Genomic DNA, 19,318 nt, shown 5'->3' with positions numbered 1-19,318 from the left:
TCTGTGTCTCTAGAGAAATAATATTATGTGCTCTGGCAACATAATGGTTAAATTCAGAATTGTAAACAAGTAGACATTTGTATTTTTGTGTCTATTAATACCCTTGCGATCATGGCACTCTATGTGTTGAGGCAGTTTTTCCACCATAGAGAATTTCCTTGGCTAGGTTTAGGCAAGTGTAAACATTTGCTTCTCTGGGATCCGTTACTTACCAGCATTTTTCTTCTAATCAGCATCCAGCAGGATGAGTGAAATTCTTATTAATTTTATAGGTTTTGGGTAGAGAAATGTATATGTGTGCAATGTAGAAGAAGTTGGTCCTGTGCAGCAGGGTTTGATTTAATTCTGGGGGTATAACTGCTGGAGTATTTCAACTTGACCTTGGTTCTCAATGTCTTTACAAACTGATGATTTGTTTGTGTGCTAAGTTCTGAGTGTCATATTCCAGATCAAAAGCTTAAAAGAGTGAATCCAATTATGGAGAAAGATGGTTGGCTTTGATCTTAGCAGCTCTATTACAAAATCTGTTTTTCTTTTCCTTTTCATGTAGCTCTGGTAGACAAGAACTTTTATTCTTTCCTAGCGCAAGCAGGTGAAAATGTCCTTTCAGCTGAAGGAAATAGTGACTCTTATATTGCTGCTGAACTGAGCCCAAGATAGTCAGACTAGGGATGGGCTACTTGGCATGGAAAACAGATCCAAGTCCTTCGGCTAACATTGGAGCCACATCCTTTCTGAGCAAAATGCCTAGAGTTCAGTTAATTCCTTTCAGCTTGGTTTCTTCCATTCACCTTTCATGCTCTTCTTCTGGATGAAATTTGCCTAGGAAAGGAAATGCCAGGGGAAAACCTATTCCTCTGGAGGTGTTGCTAGCACCACAAAATCCCAGGGACAGACTTTCCTGAGGATGTTTTAATCTGGCGACTCAGGCTGATGTTTCCACCTTCCCATGGTTGGTTCGTGGCCCTTGCTCCTCATCATGTCCAAGGAGCACTATGCCACCTTCCCCACGTGGTGTCTGAGAGCTTCCTTCAGCGGGAAGTACTTGTGCCTTGTGCTTTGGCTCCAACGTTGCCTTTCGCTACCAACAAAGGGTTGTGGGACCAGCTTAAGATCATGAGATTTACGCAGACAAGAACTATCTGGCCTCTTTGTTCTCCCCTTTGGATTCTGAAGTCTGTAGGGTTATTGTTATACAAATGAGAACAAATCCTTTTTTATTTATTTTTTGGATGACAGCTGAAATTCTCGTGTAATGTAAACAAAGCCAAACTTTAAGGAAGAACATCAGAGAGAGGAAGACTGACAAGGAAATCACAAGAGTTGGCAGCACCACAGCTTCTAGGAATCTCTGTGAGTCACTCAGACTGTCAGCAGGGTGTTGAGGTTCTTGGTGTCCTCTCAACCTGATTTTCAGCTGTTGCAGAGGCTAATAATAAAAGAAAAATGTAGGAAAAGGTTCATTCCATAGTTCTCTCCATGTAGGTGGGTGAGATTTCCAAAAGCACTGACCTAGGGACTCCTCAACATCTGCATTAGTTGTGAAAATGTAAATGAGATCCTCAAACATTTCTGATTTTTATATACACAGCAAGAGAAGTGTCCTGGTGCCTTCTAGGCAGCTGAGGCTGTGCACTTACTGCTTCCTTGCAGACTTCAGAGAAACTCATCAGGACAGACTGTGAAACCTCTTTTTTTAGTTTATTTTAAAATAGGTAGAGCTTTTGGCAGTACGTGCTTTTTTCCTTTATAAGCTTAAAAAAATATTAGAGATTCATAAGAGACTGCCACTTAACTGGATTAGTGTCATTTCTGAGTTAACAAAAATTGATGCCTTGCTATTATAAAATACTTTAGGTAATGCTGTTGATTTTTCACCGGTTTGCTCCAAAAAGTCACTACCTTACTGCACACTGCTGAACTAGAAATCATTCAATTCCTGTTAACTCTGTTTTTGCAATTACAATAACCCAGCACCTCTAAGATGCAAATGTCCAGTTGGTAGCCACTTGTCTATTAAGTGCTGAATAGCTGTTTTACTCAATAACGCTTTTAAAGGTAAAGCAATCAAGAGATGCAGTATGTAGTGAAAGGTGCTTTTCCCAGCAAACCTTTATGATCCCATCATAATGTAATGTATGGTGCCTGAGCAGTGTTGGCACCTCACGGGCTGGGAAGAAGGAAAAGCCTGCAATGTATTTTTCAGCTAGTGCTCCATATTTGGACAAAGAGGTCCAATTTTGATCTCTGATGCACACCAATGGAAAATGCACACCAAATAAAAATAGTTTTGCTGATGTCAGCAAAGCTGCTGTTATTTTTAGGGCTAAAATTGGTCCTAGTATGTCTTACAGGAAGAAAAAAATATTTTTTCTTTCTGAAAGAATTTTAAAGTCTTCACTTGGAAGTTCATAGTGAAAAATTGTTCTCTTGGGAACTGAGCCTACTTTGAACAATTGAACAACCAGAAGAGCAGAAGATGTGTTTTGAGTTTCTCATTTTTAAAGGATTTTACCCCAGCTTGAGAGCTGACAGCACAGCAGAACAGAAACAATGTTAAAGAAACTAGAAAGGCAACCAAACTTTCTCTCAGAAATCAAGATTTTCTGTTCTAGTGCTTTGCATTTTGCTTATCTTCATAGTTGCTATCCAGCTGAATAGCAGCTCCCCCATGAATTGTAAAAGAAATTATCTTCTCAGTTTCACAATCTACTTGGGAAAATTGCCATGTAAGCACAGGAAAATCTGACACACCTTTTTAGCATGAAGTGTTAAGCAGCTAAAATGACAACTATGTCCATTAAATGATCCAGGCAAGCAGTAGGTTCACATTTTAGAATGTTTATATAGCTCTTCTTCTCCTTAGGCTGTAGTATCTGGGGTATCTTCTTCTCTTACTATTTTATCATATTTTAGAGTATCATTATGACTCTCTTCTCTTAAGTATTTTTGTAGATCTAAACAAAAAATAACAGAGATGTTGCTAGGTAGATGAATATTTCATCCTAGAACAAAATTCTCTTGTTACACTCCTTTATTTCATTTAGCTCACTGGGAATTAAGAGCATCCTTTGGTGGATGACTCTTCTGGGATTTTAATCTGTCTTGATTGCAGTCCTGAAAGGGTAACAAAACCCAAGCACTAGAACTAACATTAATTGGCATCACAGCAAGGAGGTCAGGGATTGCATGGCCAAGGACTGGATCTCCTTCTTGTCTCTCGTTCCTTTGAACAGAAGGATACACCACCTCTGTCTTCTCTCAAATGAATTTTGCTGCGGCCAGGGCATTACAATCCAAGAAGAAAGCAATAGGAATCTGCTGCTTTTGGTGTCACGTGGTCTGCCAAAAGGCAAACCAAATGTCATGGCAAGCACTTGCGTCTTGGCTGTGGCTTGGAGTCAGTAAAGCAGTTTCTGTTGTATTTTAAGGACATGGTATATTCTCTTATCGCTAGTGTTACAGTAGAAGCTAGAAACCCTAGCTAAAAGAAGCCTTTGTATAAAACAGTGAGAAACAGTCTGTTTTGGTTTCGATCTGTGTAGACAAGACAAGGAGAAGAAAAGCAGATATGGAGATGTGAGCAACCAAGGTCTCACAGCCTAGCAGATATCCTGGAACACTGGAAGGCAGATATCCTGAAACACTTCATCTTGACCTCTCCTAGTCTTGGCTGTGCTTGTGTCCTTACCTGCAGTATTAAAACCTGCTAAAAGACTGCTTCCATTTTGATCTACCTCAAACACAGAAATTAAGTTTAAAAGTAATTGTACAGAATTGTTGCTCATGTAGAAGCTTAGGCATTACTGAGATAATACAGATTTTTATGATGGACATTCCTGTTCTTGAGGCAAACAGCCCTATTCTGCATTGCAAGAGACTGGAGGAAACATGCTTATAGGTATTCCCACCTGTCCTCTATGCACTTTGAACCTTTCAGGGAATATGACAAGCTGCCTGCTACATCCCTGTGTTCTGAGACCAGTTTGTATGACAGTTCATATGCATCCTCCTTCTGCAGTAGAATTTCATAAGGGGGGAAGCGGGTGGACATCATATATTCAGCCTTAAAGATAGCACTTGCCACATGAAGTGGCCTTCATTTAAGTTATGGAAGGACAGAAGAAGTGTAAAACTGGAGTGTGTTTTCTTAATTGGCCTGCAGGGTTGAACTACAGACCAAGGGCATCTGTTAGTCCTCAGACAGAAGAACTCTCTGTTGAAACGTGCACCATTGTATTTAGTCTGTAAGATCATACAGTCAGGCCATTGAGTTTCAGCCCCTAAAATTTCAGCCTAGTTTGCTGCTTGAGAGCAGAGATGTGGATTCCATTAGATAACTGGACCTGATCCAAAGCTAGTTGAAATCACTTACGAGTTTTCTGTATTTTCAATGGAATAAGGCTGTTTTTAAAGTGTAGTTATTTGAATTCATAAAAAACAGTTACTTTGCAATATTTCCTTTATTACCCTTTTCCCTGAAGATTTTGAATAGTTTTTATGGTGCTGTACAATTCATATCTCACTTCATGGTGTCCCCACAAAGGACTGCAGATGCTATTTCTGTTTTACCTTTTTATTTGAACTGGAAATGTTTCAGTGACTTTCCAAACGTTCTGAGTTCTTCACTGGCAAAAAGCATTTATAGGCAACAATGATCAAATGCACATGTTATGGCTGAGCCTGGCTAGTTTAATGGATATGTTTGTCATTTTCCTTTCACCCTCAGCTTTATATTCAGGCCAGGCGCCCTGAGAATCTGACCCTATCCATTGCCAGAGCAACATACTCTTCCCACCCCTTGCAGTTGCAAGGCGTAAACAGAGGGGCACCATACCAGCAGTACCAGCCCGTCGTCATGCTGGAGCAGGCTTATATCATCCAGTGGGATGGAAGAGCACCTGAGGATATCATCCTGTACCCGATCAACTTCAACAGGTACTCCCCTATGTTGTTAGAAAATGTTCTGTTTTAAAAGTTCTGGAGCTCTAACGATTTCCCAGGTTCTTTGCAACTCATCCTTTGAATGTTTCTGCGATTTCTGGGAGCACCAAAGCAAGGTGTTAATGACTGGCACTTACCAATGCAAAGAGTTGCCTCTGCTTCCACTTTGTTCCAGCATTTTTGATGTACAGAGATGTTTCTCTTTCCAGTACGTTTTGAAACAGAATCCAAGTAAGTCCTGGCCTTCTGTCCCTGAAATCCCTCCAGAAGAGTTCTGGCTCTTGTCCACTTGTTTGTACTAGTTGCTGCACACATAATTCATCTTCTGTATATAAAGTGCAGAAGTCCATCAGAATGTGCACAGAGCTGTGCATCTTCTCTAACCCAAACAGTACTGTGATCACTCTTGCTTTCTACACAATATTTTAAAGCATTAGGCTTTAAAATAGCATTAGCCTACAAAATTGTAGGCTGTGCTGTATTTATTTTCTGTTTTCTTCCATCTCATCTGGTGTTATATAAAAGCAAAGCATAGCTGGTTTATCCTAACTTTTCCCCTTACAATCTGTTTCATTTTGCATAATTTCTTTTACTGTTTTCAGTACTGGTTCAGGACCAGTGTTATTCTTACTTTGGTGAAATCACTTGTCCTTTTTACTGGTACACCTGCTAGGAGAGAGTCCTGTGATCCATTGTGACAGGCATTGCCAAGGTTAGCAGAGATTTGTTGCAAGAGATGAGAACCAAAAGAATACCTGGCCATACCCTTGGGTTCCGCAGTCTCTGTGGCTCCTCAGTTTCCTCATAAAAAGGCAGTACAGGAAGAGGACAGCATTATGCAAATGAGATCTTTCATAACTACATGTAACCCAGCCATGTGGAGGCTTGGATTTGCAAAGCAAGTATTATGTAGTTGACATAAAAGAAGTTGGAGGCATAGAGGATGTGAAGTAGCAGGTACCACTAGTAAACGTGGAGGATTTCGAGGTCCATCCTGTATTATCCACCAAGCCCCACACCCATTCTCTGACCCTCTAGCAGAAGGTCACTGCCATAGTTCCAACTTAGGATAGTTTTGGCAAAGGCTTGAACAATGTTTGGGTCCTCTGAACTTTGAAGCTGATGAAATTTGGGGAAAATACTATCTGCAGTCCAGTTATGAAGCCTCGTGAAAATGTAGCTGAGAAAGGCAATGTTTCTATGCATCACATGCATTTTTGTAAGTGATGTGTAACTGGTCCTCTTTGGATTGAAAGACGTAGATAGCTGTAGGGCCATGACCGAGTCACAGGAGGAGCTGTGGTTGTATGTTCCTGTCACAGAGGAATGATTAGAACTAAATCACTGTTTTCTCCGTTAATATAAGTTTATGCACTTTAAGGGAGAGGAAACCCTTTAGTCAATCATGGACAAGCTGAGGTTTGCAATTATTATCTGTCTTTAAATAATCAGCTATTTCCTCATATAGACCTAAATCTTCTGCCTCTGTATACGGTGATGACCCTATCACTATGCCAGATAGTACTTGCCAAAGCTTTGGCCCCTGGTCTTCAAGTACAGATTCAAATTTGAAGGCAGCACTAGGTGACTGATAAAACTCAGTTTGATGTTCAGCCCTTGTTCAAGCAGCAACAGTTTTAACTTTTACTATTGAAAACCACAATGTGTTTGTGGTTGTCTTTGTCTTGTGTGAAACCAATTAAGTTATCTGAACATGGCAAGGGTTTGTAGACTTTTCTGATCCAGAAACTGTTGGCAAGGTGTGTGTTTTAAAGAACTATAAAAAAGAAATATACTGTAATAAGGGAAAAATATTTTTCCTTTTAAATTTTCATTTCACCACAAGAAAGATATTGAGTTGCTGGAAAGCATTCAGAGAAGAGCAACAAAGCTGGTGAAGGGACTAGAAAACAAGATGTACAAGGACTGGCTGAGGGAGCTGGAGTTGTTTAATCTGGAAAGAAAGAAAAATAAATAAATAAATAAAAAAGAGGAGGCTGAAGGAGACTGAGGAGGGACCTCATTGCTCTCTACGCCCACCTGAAAGGAGGTTGCAGTGAGGAGGGTATTGGTCTCTTTTCTCAGGTGATTGGATGCAAGGAAACAGCCTCAAGTTCTTTCAGGGGGAGGTTTAGAATAGATTTTGGTAATAATTTCTTCATGGAAAGGGTGATTAGGCATCGGGACAGGCTGCCTAAGGAAGTGGTGGAGTCACCAGGCCTGGAGGTATGTAAGAAATGTGGACAGTGTTTAGGGACATGGTTTAGCAGTGGACACAGAAATGTTAGGTTGACAGTTGGATTTGATGCTCTAAAAGGTCTTTTCCAACGTACAAGATTCAATGATTTAAAGCATTTTGCTAAGAAATAACTGCGAATGAGATGTGTGACTACTCTGTGTCAGTGCTGTGAGATTTAAAGTTGAGGCAATAGCAATGGTGAAATGTCCAGACTGCATGTAAAATCATACGCAAAGGGATTCCTCTGAGGTGAAAAACAGGATTTAGGAACTTGAGGGAAAACAAGTTCCTGCTTAAGCAGATCCATGTATGATCTCTATTAAACACTGTATTCCAATCATTTTTGGATTGGAAGAAATCTCAAATTGTGGGGCCCAGAGTAGTGAGAGTTGGAAAATCAGGGAAGGCTTTTACCTGTCTCCAGTGGATTTGTTCTTTTTGTCCTTTTTAAAAAAATCAAAAATACCAAATAATCTGCCAAAAAAATAGCTCTTAACATGGTTATATCCATGCAAAATATATGTGATGCAAAACAAAAAATGCCTGATGAACTTAAATAGCAATATTCTAGGATTAGTATTTTCAGACATAACTTTAGCAAACAATCAAATTATTTTTAGACTTGTCATTGTAAAATGATGGATAAATATATCCAGGATGCTGCTTTTACAGCTGCCTCATGCTTCTGGAAGGATTTTCTCTGTGCTGGCTAAAGGAAGGTCAGAGGGGAAATAAGGAATTTGACAAGGAGATGTGTACCAGGATTTGCATTTCTTTGGAGGTCAGGCATAGCACTGAAGTTGAATTTTTGTATGATTAACACTTTCACTGCTTCTGAAGCACTGTAGAAAGTCCTCATAAAAGTAATTCTGGTTTAAATGTTTATTAAAAGACTGGAACATCAGGATTCCTCATGTGGGCAGGAGCCAGTTGGGAAGAATTCATAAGGCTCAGCTGCGAGTCTCGTCAGGGGCACTGCCCAGGTGTCTTTGCTCAGTGGAGGAGGACAACTTGCCTTTTTTCTGCTGTGGCACCTGAAGGATTGCTGCAGTGTGTGTGTCTCCTGTGCACTGATTCAAGCCATGTTTAGAGGGTTGTTGTTTTTAAAAGACCTTCCCTCTTTGGTTTCTTCACTTGCATCGAAATATGTAGCTAAACAAAAAACACCGCCGTGTCTCCACGTGCTGCCATCTGTGGCTGTGCAGTGCAAAGTCAAGTGCAAATGGGCTGCTTCATGCACTCAACTTCGCTTCCAATGAGAGCTCTACTTGTCTGTGTTTGTCAGGGGAGCTGTTGAACTAGCTGACTGCTAGGCAGATATCGAGCCTGGGCTGAGACCTGCAGGCTGTGCTTGCAGGCTGCTGGGGAACATAGCTGCTTGAGCATAAATGCATTTTTTTTACTGTAGATAGGGTTGTCTGTCTAGTGGCTGGGAGTTTCCCATGTGAGGACAGGGAAAAGACTGGCTATTGATGCTTCTGGAAAGAGTTAATGCAGGACAAATAACTTTTGAACATTTTAGTAAGTGAACAGAAAGAAAGTACTGTCTAGAATTTGAACTACCAGGCATAAAGTGTTCTCCAGAACCAGTCCAGACCTTCTGAAGGTTGTTTTGATCAAACATGAAGTGTGTGCAAAAGCTCCGTGAACTGAGACCTCAGACCTCTCCTGCACAGGCTTCATCTCTTTGCTGGAACATTGCCCACCCCCTCAGAGCTGTGTCTGAGGTTTCTTCTTTTTGTGTTTCACAGAAAGATAGAACTATCAGTAAAACTGACTTAAGGGCTCAAAATTGCTGTCCAGTTTCTTAATGCCCGCAGAGAGCATCAAGCTTGTTAAGAGAGGAGGGAGAGACTGGTAAGACAGGAGGAGAGACGTTCACTTGAAAGTAAGTGCCTCCTGTCAGGTGCTGAAAACCAGTACAAGGATAGGCACTTCACAGAGTAAGCAAAGTCAGAAACAAAGTCCATCAATTTAATGACATAGGCTTTGTATGTGTGCAAGTTCTCTAATCACAGAAGAAGCTAAAGCACATACTGTTATCAAAGGCACAGTGCTGTTCAGTAAATCAGTCAGGCTTATTTGTGTTATCAGCAAATCTAAAGATAAGAATTAAATCTCCTCCAAGCCCATATCTGAAGTATAGTGTAGTAAGTTGTGTTGTGGAAGCAGCCTGAAAAGCAGTGGCAATTAGATTAAACATTCCTTGTTTTTTTTTTATGACCACAGGCAAATATCTCTATACTTGGTCTGTCGAGGCTTGGTGGGAAGAGTTTTCCTTATTAGGGCTCTCTGCTGTGAGTCAGAGAATTTCAGGGAGATGTAAGCAGGTAGTAGCGTAAAGGGGGTATTTTTTACAGGCAGGTTGCCACAGTCTTATAAGCAGGGGCTTTCATGTGTACAGTAACTCTGGTTAATGCCAGCACCAGGGAAAAGTTCAGGGCAGCCTTCCCTGGACTTTTCTCATCGGCACCCTCTCAGCTCCACCTGGAGAGGTACAGTGAGGTTTGTAACACTGACATTGTTTGGTGCCTTGTCACAGGAGCTGAATCCTCATGAGAGGTTTTCTAAAGATATTTTTTTTTTTTTTTTTAGCAGTGAAGAGCCAAATTTCTTGTCAAGAGCAAACAAAAGAGCAGATGTCCATGTGTGTGCTTGGGCACGTGTCCAGCCTTCCTCATGCTGTGGTATTTGTGCAGGGATGGTGCAGGTGTACTGCTGGATTCCTGCATTTGCTAGGCTGGAGTTCTGTGCTAGGGCTTGTTGTCATGTTCACAAGCAAATAATCTTAATTATCTGAAAATTCTAGTTGCTGGAATGAGCTGGCTTATGTCTAAATTCTGGATTAAAAACAGCAGGGCCTTCTGATGCTGGGCGATATGAAATCTCTAGAATGCTGTCACCCATCCAAAGGTGGAGATTTCAGTGCAAGCAGACAACTTATATAGACCATGTCTGTACTGAAACTCCAGGGGACTGGTTATATCTGTCTGTTTCAGGGCTGTCTAGGTGGGTGTTTTTCCTATGGCTATTTATTCAACACCATTCTGATTCATACTTTCAGCTACTTGTCATTCTGTGATTAAATTCTTTAGTGGTGATAAGGGTTGGAAGAAAACAAAGATAATGAGACAAAGCTAGAATGTGCTTGTTGCAGACTTGCCCAGTTTATGGGTATTTCCTCAATTGTTCCTTTTTCAAATTAGTTCCGAATGCACTTTTCCTTATGCTTTCCAGATTGATAAATGGACAGGAAGGTGAAATTAGTATTTCAAAGTTTAGCTAACAGTTCAAGGCTGTGACTGCTTCCTTGTTACTTGTATGTATGTGAATGCTGACCTCAATCACCTAGATCTGGATGTAATACAAGTAACACCATCATTATTTCCAATAATAATAAGTAAAGCACTACATGGGTTTCACAGCTTGTCCATCCTGATTACATCTGTAATTCAGAGTTAATCATCCACATGACACAGAAATCAGCACATATAGTTGAATCCCTTCTGTCTATTGAAATCCCTTAAATTACCCGCAGGTCAACAAGTGGATGAAAGCCATGAGATTTTTTATTTTTATTTTTATTTTTTTAAATGGAAAGAAGTTAAAACATCTGCCAGAACACTCCAGTGCAGATTGCACTGCTTCAGTACAGCTGGGCCATGCCAGATGCTGGCATTACCTTGTGTGAGTGATCCTAAAGCCTTGTCTTTGCCTCCCTGGCTGCAGCCCTTTTTGCTCTCTGTCCTCCATGGCTTGTGCCCACTGCTTGCAGTGGTCAAGGTTGACAAGGAGACTCTGAGGATACATGTCCTTACTGAGCTGGTCATTTTACTGAATGAATTAGAGCAGTCTGAGCAACCAACCACCCCCCAGTGGCTGTAGCAAATCAGGCTTTTTGGCATTTTGAAGCCTGGCATGTGAAACCTGAAGGTTTTCCTTTGCTTTAAATCTTCTACTGGAACACGAACCACAGCCTGGGGCTTTTCAGGGCCACCAGTTTCTCCAGAGCAGATGTCTGCAAACTAGGTACAGCATCAGGAAAATGCAAAATACACAGTAGTCTATGATACAGTACCTGGGAATGCATTAAAAACAAGATAAATTGAATTGTTTTAGAATTCCTCCAAGAAAGCACATAGAGTGGGAAAAAAGTCAAAGATGACAAGGTGATGTAGTATGGTATTTAAATACAGGAGGTTCTTAGTTTTTTTGCTTAAATACAATTGCCTGCGAGCCAAATGTTGCCTGAGTCAGATATTAGTTTCACTGGCGTCAGTAGGAGCATACCCTCAGGGCAGAAGCCCCGCTATAATGTGCTGAGTTTTGCACAAGCAAAAATCATTCTTTTGCCTAAGTAGACAAATGGGTAATACTCCTCAAAAATTAATTTATATGATGAGATGGTCTATGTTTTTGAATTTTTAATAGCATTTCCTAAATAGCAACATTTAGGAAAGGCATTTGAATCCCAACACACACAACTGTAGCTAGCTAACCACATACCTAACATGTTACTAGCCCACAGCATGCTGCCTTTCAGAACTGTCTAGCCTTAATAACAAAGTCCTGAAAAAATTTGCTGGACGTTTGCCCAGTAGCAATGTTTGTTGTTATGGGGGTTTGGATGTGTTTAATGGGCTTGAGTCAAAGGCAGAAAATTAAAAAAGAAATCTAGAAAAAGAGGAGTGGGAGCTGCAGGGAGCCAGCAGGAAATGTGAGTTGAAGAAAAAGAGTTTGGACTGGTGGAAGAAGTGAGAACATGGCCCAAGTTCCTTGCAGCCCATTTTTCACTCTTCTCAGTACTCATGAGACGTGTGGGTATTTCTCATTCCTTTTTCCACACCTGTGATGTTGGTGTAGGAGGAGATCGCCTGTCCTGAATGTGGGTTTTCTGCTGAGGAGATTAAGCCAGGTCTGGGCAGGTTGTCATGAAGTTAGGATATATTTTTGGAGAGAAAAAACATCCGTATCATGACTGAGATCAAGGAACACCGACCTCCAGTGATTTGTTCTTGAGATGCGTTGGAGGCTGAAAGGTGGCTTTGCTCTTTTTGTCTTTTGAAGTTCAATATTCATCCTGTGAGAGGCAAACTTACAGAAGCAGCACGTGAGGATTTTTGCTTGGTTCCCATAATACTAGCAGGAAAATTTCAAATTCCCCGTTGTCTCAGCTCACATAGATCTGACCAAAGTGTCAGAGGGGTTGTTTTTAAATAGGAGTAATAACAGTTGGGGGAGGCTGACTCACTGGATGAAAGCCTCTTGTTTTTTCAAGCCCAAGGAAAAAGTAAGTAATTTTTAGTTGTACTCTACTGCATTCCCTCATTGGCTTACCCCAGATTTTCATCAGTGAGATCAGGATTTGGACTGCGCACTTCCATGGTCATCGGCTACGTGACACACCATGTCAATAAACATGGTGGAGCTGTTTTTTAGAATAATATTCATCAGCTTAGAGCTTCCTTTACCCAAAATACAGCCAGCAATAATGTCCAGCAAAATCAGCAACCCCATCACTAGACCTTACCCATCTGTCCAGGACTGATACTCCATCAGATATAGTCAAGGGACACATTCACAGTATTGAACAAGTGTTCGTTTGTCCTCTCCCAGGCGGTGAGAGTCCCAGACATGCACTCTTTCAATGTTTACTGCAGCCAAATCTATCTCCAAGTTACATGACTCACTTTACATCCCACCGCTTGCAAAAGTCTCCCCTCCCTTGCCTGCTCAATCACGTTTCTCTGAGTGGCTTTGCCTTTGGGAGTTCGGGGTTTGACTGTGGGGGTTGTTCTGAGGTTGTAGAGGAGGTGTCTACGTATGTACATGCAGATCTGTATCTACCATACGTCCAAGAACAGGAAACCTCTTGCCTGTTATTTTGCCTTTCCCTCATACATTTTTTCCTTTTGCTTATCCCAAGAAGCCTGTTCATTGCCAAAACACAGGCATATTTTTTTTAACACTTTGCCTGATGTTTGTGGTCCACCTGAAAGTGTAAGAACTGCAAATGTCAAAACCCTGGTGAAAACAGAATGGCTTCTTGTGTTCATTTCACCCAGCCATTTCCAAAAGGAAATAAACAAATAAACAAGCTAGATACATTCACAAAAATGCATGAAATGCACTCTGGGGATTGTTGAATGACAGTAATGGGGGCAGAAATGCTGGGTTGGATACATGCAGACTCTCAAATACATCCTGATACAGGCAGACTCTCAAATATTTTCCAAGAGGTGTTTGAAACTGTCAGGATCCACAAAATGGTGATGGTGTGCTAGTGCATATTTAGCTTTTCTTCTTTATATGTCTTTTTTTTTTTTTTTTTTTGTAGGGGTGTGTGTGTGTTTAAAAACACATAGGAAAATGTTGGCCTGATTAAAAGCAGGAATTAGAAAAATAATGTTCCTTACTTCTAAAATGGTCTTAACTTTGACATTAGATAAGGTTGTGAGTGTGTTTACATAGTTTTGGGGTGAAAACATCTTAAATAGCTCAAGTAGGTTTTCTAGATATGTAAATATAACTTTTGTTTGAACTGATAGTTAATTTCAAAGTCAAACTTTCTGCCTGAGCATATTTTCATTTGTTTCTCTTGCAAGAAACTCTGAAGAATGAAAGTAGAAAGAAATCCTGTGTATTGCTCCATTGGACGGCTTTTTGTATATCACTATTCTGACTTCTGTCCCTCAAGGTTTAAATGAAATTTTCTCTCTGTTGTGTTAGTCTTTATCCATAGGAAAATGTCCTATCCTGAGTGGGCATTTCTTGCTAGTGCAGAATGTGTTCCCAAGTCTCTGGGATGCCTGTGAGGATCCCAGCTGATGTGCAAGGCACTCAGCAGCAGAACGAGGGTCCTACAGGATATTTAGGCTGGTTCAAATTTTTCCGATTCTGCCTGCAAATCTTCACCACAGAGTAGCAGCAAGAAAATATGACAGAATGGCGAGTCTGAAGCAGACAAATAAAGAAGTTGTGGTTTATTGACCATTTCGAAAAAGAAAAAGGCTTCCTGCACTGGAGACTTAGCCAGGAGTGGTCCTCTGCACCAAACGCAGTGGCTGAGGAAGGCACGTGCACATCTGTTTTCCTTTGCAATGTCTCAGACATCTCACGCCTGATTGCCTCTGCTTGCCAGAGGCTGCATTTCTCTTTCAGTTTTGGTAATCTGGAAAAAAGGCATGTCACCCCTATCTGCTGCCCATCTGCAGGGCAGAGTCCTGCGGGCATCCTGCAGCATCGCTGCTGTTCCAGACTTCGCTTTTCTTAGAGGTGGTGGAGCTCTGTTCAGCCACACAGCCAGTTATTTGGGAGGGTTCACAGCAGCTCAAGCTGAAGAAACAAAACTGACACTAAGAACTAAATAGGAAGCTGTTAAAATACCTCTAAAATAGAGAGAAAATAACCACCTTATTCTTTCCTATATTTATATAAAGGATAACTTCTAATGCTTTCCCTTCTCGCATCTCCTCCCAAGCCTTTTCTTGTGGGAATTTTCTTATTTCCATCTCTTCTTTCAGAACCTCCAGGGTAGGTGCTTTTCATTTGAACTTCTCAGTCTTGATATAATTTATTTCAGAGTTTTACTCTGCCTGCTCATGTGTACAATAGGCTCTCATACTCATATCCCTAAAAGTCCTGGTGACTCAAGACAGTCACAGCTGTAGTTTTTTTACATTTTTTTTTTCACCATCCAATTTCCTTTTCTAGTGCCTTTCTTGCCTCCTGGGGAAGTGACAGTTGGCATAACATGGCAGCAAAGCTGGTTCCCAACATCTGAGGGGGATGATGAGGCCATTTTTTGGTGGTGTCTTCAGGGGATGAAATGTGCTAACTCAATGCAAATCACCCTTAAAAAACAGCCAAATGTCTTGGGACTCCATCCCAAAAATACTCCACAAGCATGGCTTTGGTGCATTTCTTTCATTTCCTCTAGTCGTAGGCAAAATCATCTGAAAATATATCCATTTTCTAGCCGTCCTATGTTATGACACAGCTGGAGTTGGTTAAAATCTAGAGGGCAGTATCTGGCTTAAGCTGATGGGCCTTTGAATGACTTTGATTTATTATTCTAGAACAGCCTGTCCCCTCTTCAGCCCTGTAGTAGTTTTGCTTTGATTTAATGAGAAAAACAGAAGAAGGCTGAAAAAGTTTTGCTATTATATAGTCCATGCATAATGCAAAGTAGAAGTCTAGGCATGCAGATCCCCCAAATTCTCAAATCAAAGAGATTTTCACTCTATTGCTCTGCAGGCAGGGATGGATGATGGGTCACCTCAGCAGAGCTGTAGGAGAAACTTTGTGTTCCTCAGCTTTGCAGGGCCCTGGAAGGCAGCTGATGAAGGTAGTAACTGTCTGCCATTAAGCCAAATTCATATTTTCACATTTTAAACAGGAATCCAGGTAATTAAATGAATACATTTAAGGCCTTGTTGGTTTTGGTAATATAAGGAAAGCTAACCACAGTAAGGGGTCTGGCACCTGCATGTGGTACCCAGAGCCACTTCAGAGGCTGGAGAGGAAACAAAAATAATTAAGCAAATTGTCTTGGTATTCAGTTTTCCTTTTCAAGTGTAAATGTCTTGTGGCTTTCTGCTTATTTTGGTACAAGTGGATCTTACAGACAGGAAAGGGTGTTGGGTTTTGTGGAAGATTCTCCCCATCAGTATCTGAATTGCACTGCAACTGCATCTTTTGGCTCCGAGTATAAAGGAAAGGTTTATCGTGTGGAGCCAATTTTGGTTTTCATGAGGGTGGTGATGCACATCACAGGATAAAGGAAAGCCATGGGGACAATTTTTTGCAAATGTGTGTGCTGAAATTGTGGTGGACAGGAGTTAAAAGACCTTTCAGCTTTACCCTTGCTTATTCTAAACTGACATTGAAGAAATAGCAAGGGAGAGGGAGATTTTAATGGAAACCATAATACTAAACATTGCTGTAAAGTGGCGGAAGCAGGTCTCTTTAGACTGTGGCTCTGGTTCAAGTCAGAGATTACTTTCTAATTCCTGAATCTGTGCCCCTGGTGAAACGTCTGCTGGATGCCGGTTCCCTCTCCCACAGCAGCTCTGGATGAACTAAAACAATCCCCTGCTGCCTTCAGAGACGCAAGTGGGTATGTGACCGGTTGTACCTCAGCCTTACAGGACAAGGAAGCGAAAATCTCTGAGTTTAAGCCGTCCTGGCACCTGACTCAAAGTCCTCTGAGGTCAATCAGGGTCTCTGGATCAGACCTTGGTAATAAACAGACGTTTTTTCCAGACAAAGGAAAAAGTCTGATTTTCTTTGGCTCTGAGGATTTTTTTTATTATTATTATTTTCTGTTTAAAAGAGAAAGGAAACCTCAAAGGACATTTCTTTGTTTTCCCCTGAAGATTGTGCTCTTGGCTGGAGACCATCTCTCCTGTACTCAAGCCCGTAAGTGCATTTTCTCTCTTTCAGAGGAGACTGGCTGCACATTGCCCTCTGCTACCCCAGGAACACCGTTTTCCACGTGGTGACAGATGTCTACCAGCGACAGACGGGGATGGTACACAGCATAAAGCACTACTTCGCGGCTCCTTCCCGGGCCAGTGCTCTCAACGGGACTGGAGAGAGGCTCTTCTACTTTGATAGAGCATCAGGGTGAGCCCATGACAGACCCCCAGCAAATGGGCAGGATCTCCCTGGGGTCTTCTTCTTTCCAGCCCCACTGCCTCCTTTCCCTTCCTCATAGTTAAACTTCAGTCCCATCCAACTCACATGGTCTTTTCACTGATTTCTTGTCAAAATGAAATGTTTGTGGGCTGTTTATTGAGTTATGGGCTGGTGTGACCTGGCTTAGGTCTACTTCTGTATCACCAAGCAGTGCTTGGCATTGCCATTAAAAAATAGCTTTTTTCTTCCCTGGCCCTAGCTCCTTTGAAGCCTCCCCCCTGCTGCTGCTCAGGTCGATGGAGGTGCGGGACCAGTGTAAATATTTGTAAAAATCCATTGCAGCCTGAAGAGCTATGAAAAGGAGCCCTCCTGTGCCTGCTGCAGCTCCAACACTGAGATAGTTTGGGAAATTTCAACTTCTTTGTATTCCCATGAAGACTTGTAAAATGTTCACACTCAAAAAATTAGAGTTTAGAGGGGGAAAGAAGGAGGAGGGAAAAAAATAGGATAGCACCATAATACATCTTGTATTTTGAAGGTAAGAAGACAGTCCTAGAGATCACACACCATCTTTATGAGAATCTAGATCACCTTTGGTTACAAAAACATGTTACGAAACCATGTTTCTCAGTCAGCTAAAATAGCTGGGGAAGAAAAAAGTGTTTTGTGGTCTAACCATGAGTCCCATGATGCTTCACCTGACTAAGCAGCTACTTCAGAAATCAATCCACAAATGCCAAATTAGAAAAGAGGATGGAGTATGTTTATTCTTTGAACCATAATATATGAGCAATCAAATCCCCAAATGCCTTCCGTTTTAACCAAGCTCCTTGGTGATCACCGGGTCTCTCATGATAGGAATTGTGAAATGAGGGGGATTAACTAGTAAACTACTTTTTTTTTTTTTTTTTTTTTTTTTTTTGTCTGTGTGTGTGTGTGTCGCGGGGGGGGAGGGGGGGGGAAGGGAGTGTTGACAAAATTCTGTAAACAGGTTGTTTACTACTGAAGAGAAGGGAAAATGCTTACACATGTAGGTCTGTGAGGGCAGAGACATTAGCTGCCAGCAGCCATCTGGACTTGGTACATGCAGACTGATGGACATAACCCACCTAACCCAGCTTCCTTCTAGCAGTATCAGCCTTTCGGTTCTCTGTTTAATTCAGCAGCACTTTTTTTAGCCTCTCAGAGTACAGAAGTTAGGGCACTGGCTTTTTTCTTTTCCTGTTGTTTTTTTTTTTAGACTTCATAATAAGTGGGATGTTTCCCCTTCTTTTTTTAACCCCACGTGCTGGATCCTTGGAGAGGAACCAAGCTTACTCATTCTTTCTTCCAGACAAATAGAAACAAATACTTAGTTTTTTAAAGAAATAAAAAGAAAAAGAAAAGAAAACCTTTAAAGCTCATGCATCATTTTGATCCTGAAGCTGAGCTGAGCTGTTTATATAATTTCCTCTGCCTGAATTTCAGAATGGACACGATTGAAAACATACTTAGAACAGCTAGGAAAAAATGAACTGCAAGGGCCAGAAGATCTGGCTGCCTTGGAGCTTTTGTCATGCATGCCTAGGGCTAAGCTGTGCCTGCAGGCCAAGGCCATGAGATGCGGAGAGCCAAACGGGGAGATGCCAATATTTCCAGGCAAGCCTGCACAATAGCATGAGCACGCTAGCACGATGCCACCACGCCCACCCGGGGCTGGAAGTGGTGCCTGCCCCACGGACGCTTGCCCATTGAAGGAAGCTGTTTTGGGCATATGGGCTGTAAGTGCGGCAGGTCTCATCATGTCAGGACAGGAGTGAAGCGCGACCAGCATCCTTGCAGGACTCATTTTACAAGCACAACTTGTGGGCGTGCTGTATTACACCACTCTAAGACAGAGTTGTTTGGTGTCGTTGGGAAATGGGAGGGATAATGCAATTTAACAAGTGCAGACCCTGCCTCTACTCAACCTTTCCTCTAAATACACAGAGGCTCTGACCCCTCTGCTTGCTCTCATTTCCAGGTACCTCTTTGTTCACCTGCAAGCCCACGAAGCTCGGAAAGGCCACAGTTACTGCTCTCAGCAAGGCTGCGAACGTATTAAAATCATGGCGCATATGTACCCAGGGGTGTCCTGGAGCTGCGCCCCAAATCCCTTCCCGCAGAGGCCGGCAGCTCCCCAGCGCCCTGTGTCCCAGCGCCCAGCCAGGCTGTGCAGGGCATGTGGGGCCCCACAGGTACCCAGAGCATCCTCTTTCGTGTTTGGGTAATGCGGCATACATGCATCTGTGTGAGGTTAATGCATTTTAACAGCCCTCAAGGAAAATTCATGGAGAATCGCCACTTGTGTATCTGGTCGGATCATGTCATGTGTGGAAGGGAGGGTTTTACCCTAAATTTCTACAGCTTCTTGTACTATGTTTCAAAGATAGCCTCAAAGAAATTGCCCAACTGGAAGCATGTGGGCGAACAGTCACAGCATTTTTTTTCCTTTTTTTTCTTTCTTTCTTTCAAGCA

At 41.8% G+C, this 19,318-nt stretch overlaps 2 protein-coding genes across 2 annotated transcripts in view; both read left to right on the top strand.

The window, feature by feature from the left end:
• CEMIP (cell migration inducing hyaluronidase 1) overlaps positions 1-19,318 on the top strand; it is a 105,303-nt gene that overhangs the window by 20,331 nt on the left and 65,654 nt on the right. The window lies entirely within an intron of this gene.
• LOC116493532 (cell surface hyaluronidase-like) overlaps positions 1-19,318 on the top strand; it is a 50,393-nt gene that overhangs the window by 24,392 nt on the left and 6,683 nt on the right. Inside the window, exons 18-20 of the mRNA XM_032194994.1 lie at positions 4,730-4,938; positions 16,628-16,810; positions 18,825-19,038. Of these exons, the coding sequence (XP_032050885.1) occupies positions 4,730-4,938; positions 16,628-16,810; positions 18,825-19,038 (606 nt within the window). The remainder of the gene's footprint in view (positions 1-4,729; positions 4,939-16,627; positions 16,811-18,824; positions 19,039-19,318) is intronic.

The sequence above is a fragment of the Aythya fuligula genome, chromosome 11, assembly GCF_009819795.1.
Source record: "Aythya fuligula isolate bAytFul2 chromosome 11, bAytFul2.pri, whole genome shotgun sequence".
Lineage (NCBI taxonomy): Eukaryota > Metazoa > Chordata > Aves > Anseriformes > Anatidae > Aythya > Aythya fuligula.
This window is presented reverse-complemented; position numbering and strand designations above follow the sequence as displayed.